Genomic DNA, 308 nt, shown 5'->3' with positions numbered 1-308 from the left:
CCTCTGGGCATTGCTCCAGGAGGTAAGAACCAATGGATGCCCCCCCCCCACAACTCCTGAGGGAGCTGCCCCCATGGCAGGAGCATGGCCAGCCCAGTGCCACCAGTGCCGGGTACTTACAACCTGATCTGACCAGTGGAGAGGGCACTGGCGATCCAGAGCAGGTCCAGGGCTTTGAAGGGCACCAGCACAAAGCTGACGTTGGCGGGCAGGTTCTTGGCACTCTCGGGGTACATGAAGTGGTGTGTGGTCCGGCCGCCCACGTCACCCTCAAAACCCACTGTAGGGGCCTGGTTCATCCTGGAGGG

General features: G+C 62.3%; 1 protein-coding gene across 1 annotated transcript in view; it reads right to left on the bottom strand.

The window, feature by feature from the left end:
- Window positions 1-299, bottom strand: part of ST3GAL2 (ST3 beta-galactoside alpha-2,3-sialyltransferase 2) — a gene marked incomplete at its 3' end in the record, with an annotated part of 1,386 nt that extends 1,087 nt beyond the window's left edge. The window contains exon 1 of the mRNA XM_009998304.1: window positions 121-299. Within this exon, the coding sequence (XP_009996606.1) occupies window positions 121-299 (179 nt within the window). The remainder of the gene's footprint in view (window positions 1-120) is intronic.
- Window positions 300-308: the final 9 nt, after the last annotated feature.

The sequence above is a fragment of the Chaetura pelagica genome, unplaced genomic scaffold (genome assembly GCF_000747805.2).
Source record: "Chaetura pelagica isolate M959 unplaced genomic scaffold, ChaPel_1.0 scaffold125, whole genome shotgun sequence".
Lineage (NCBI taxonomy): Eukaryota > Metazoa > Chordata > Aves > Apodiformes > Apodidae > Chaetura > Chaetura pelagica.
Note: the sequence above shows the minus strand (reverse complement) of the source record. Positions and strands in the feature narration are given on the sequence as shown.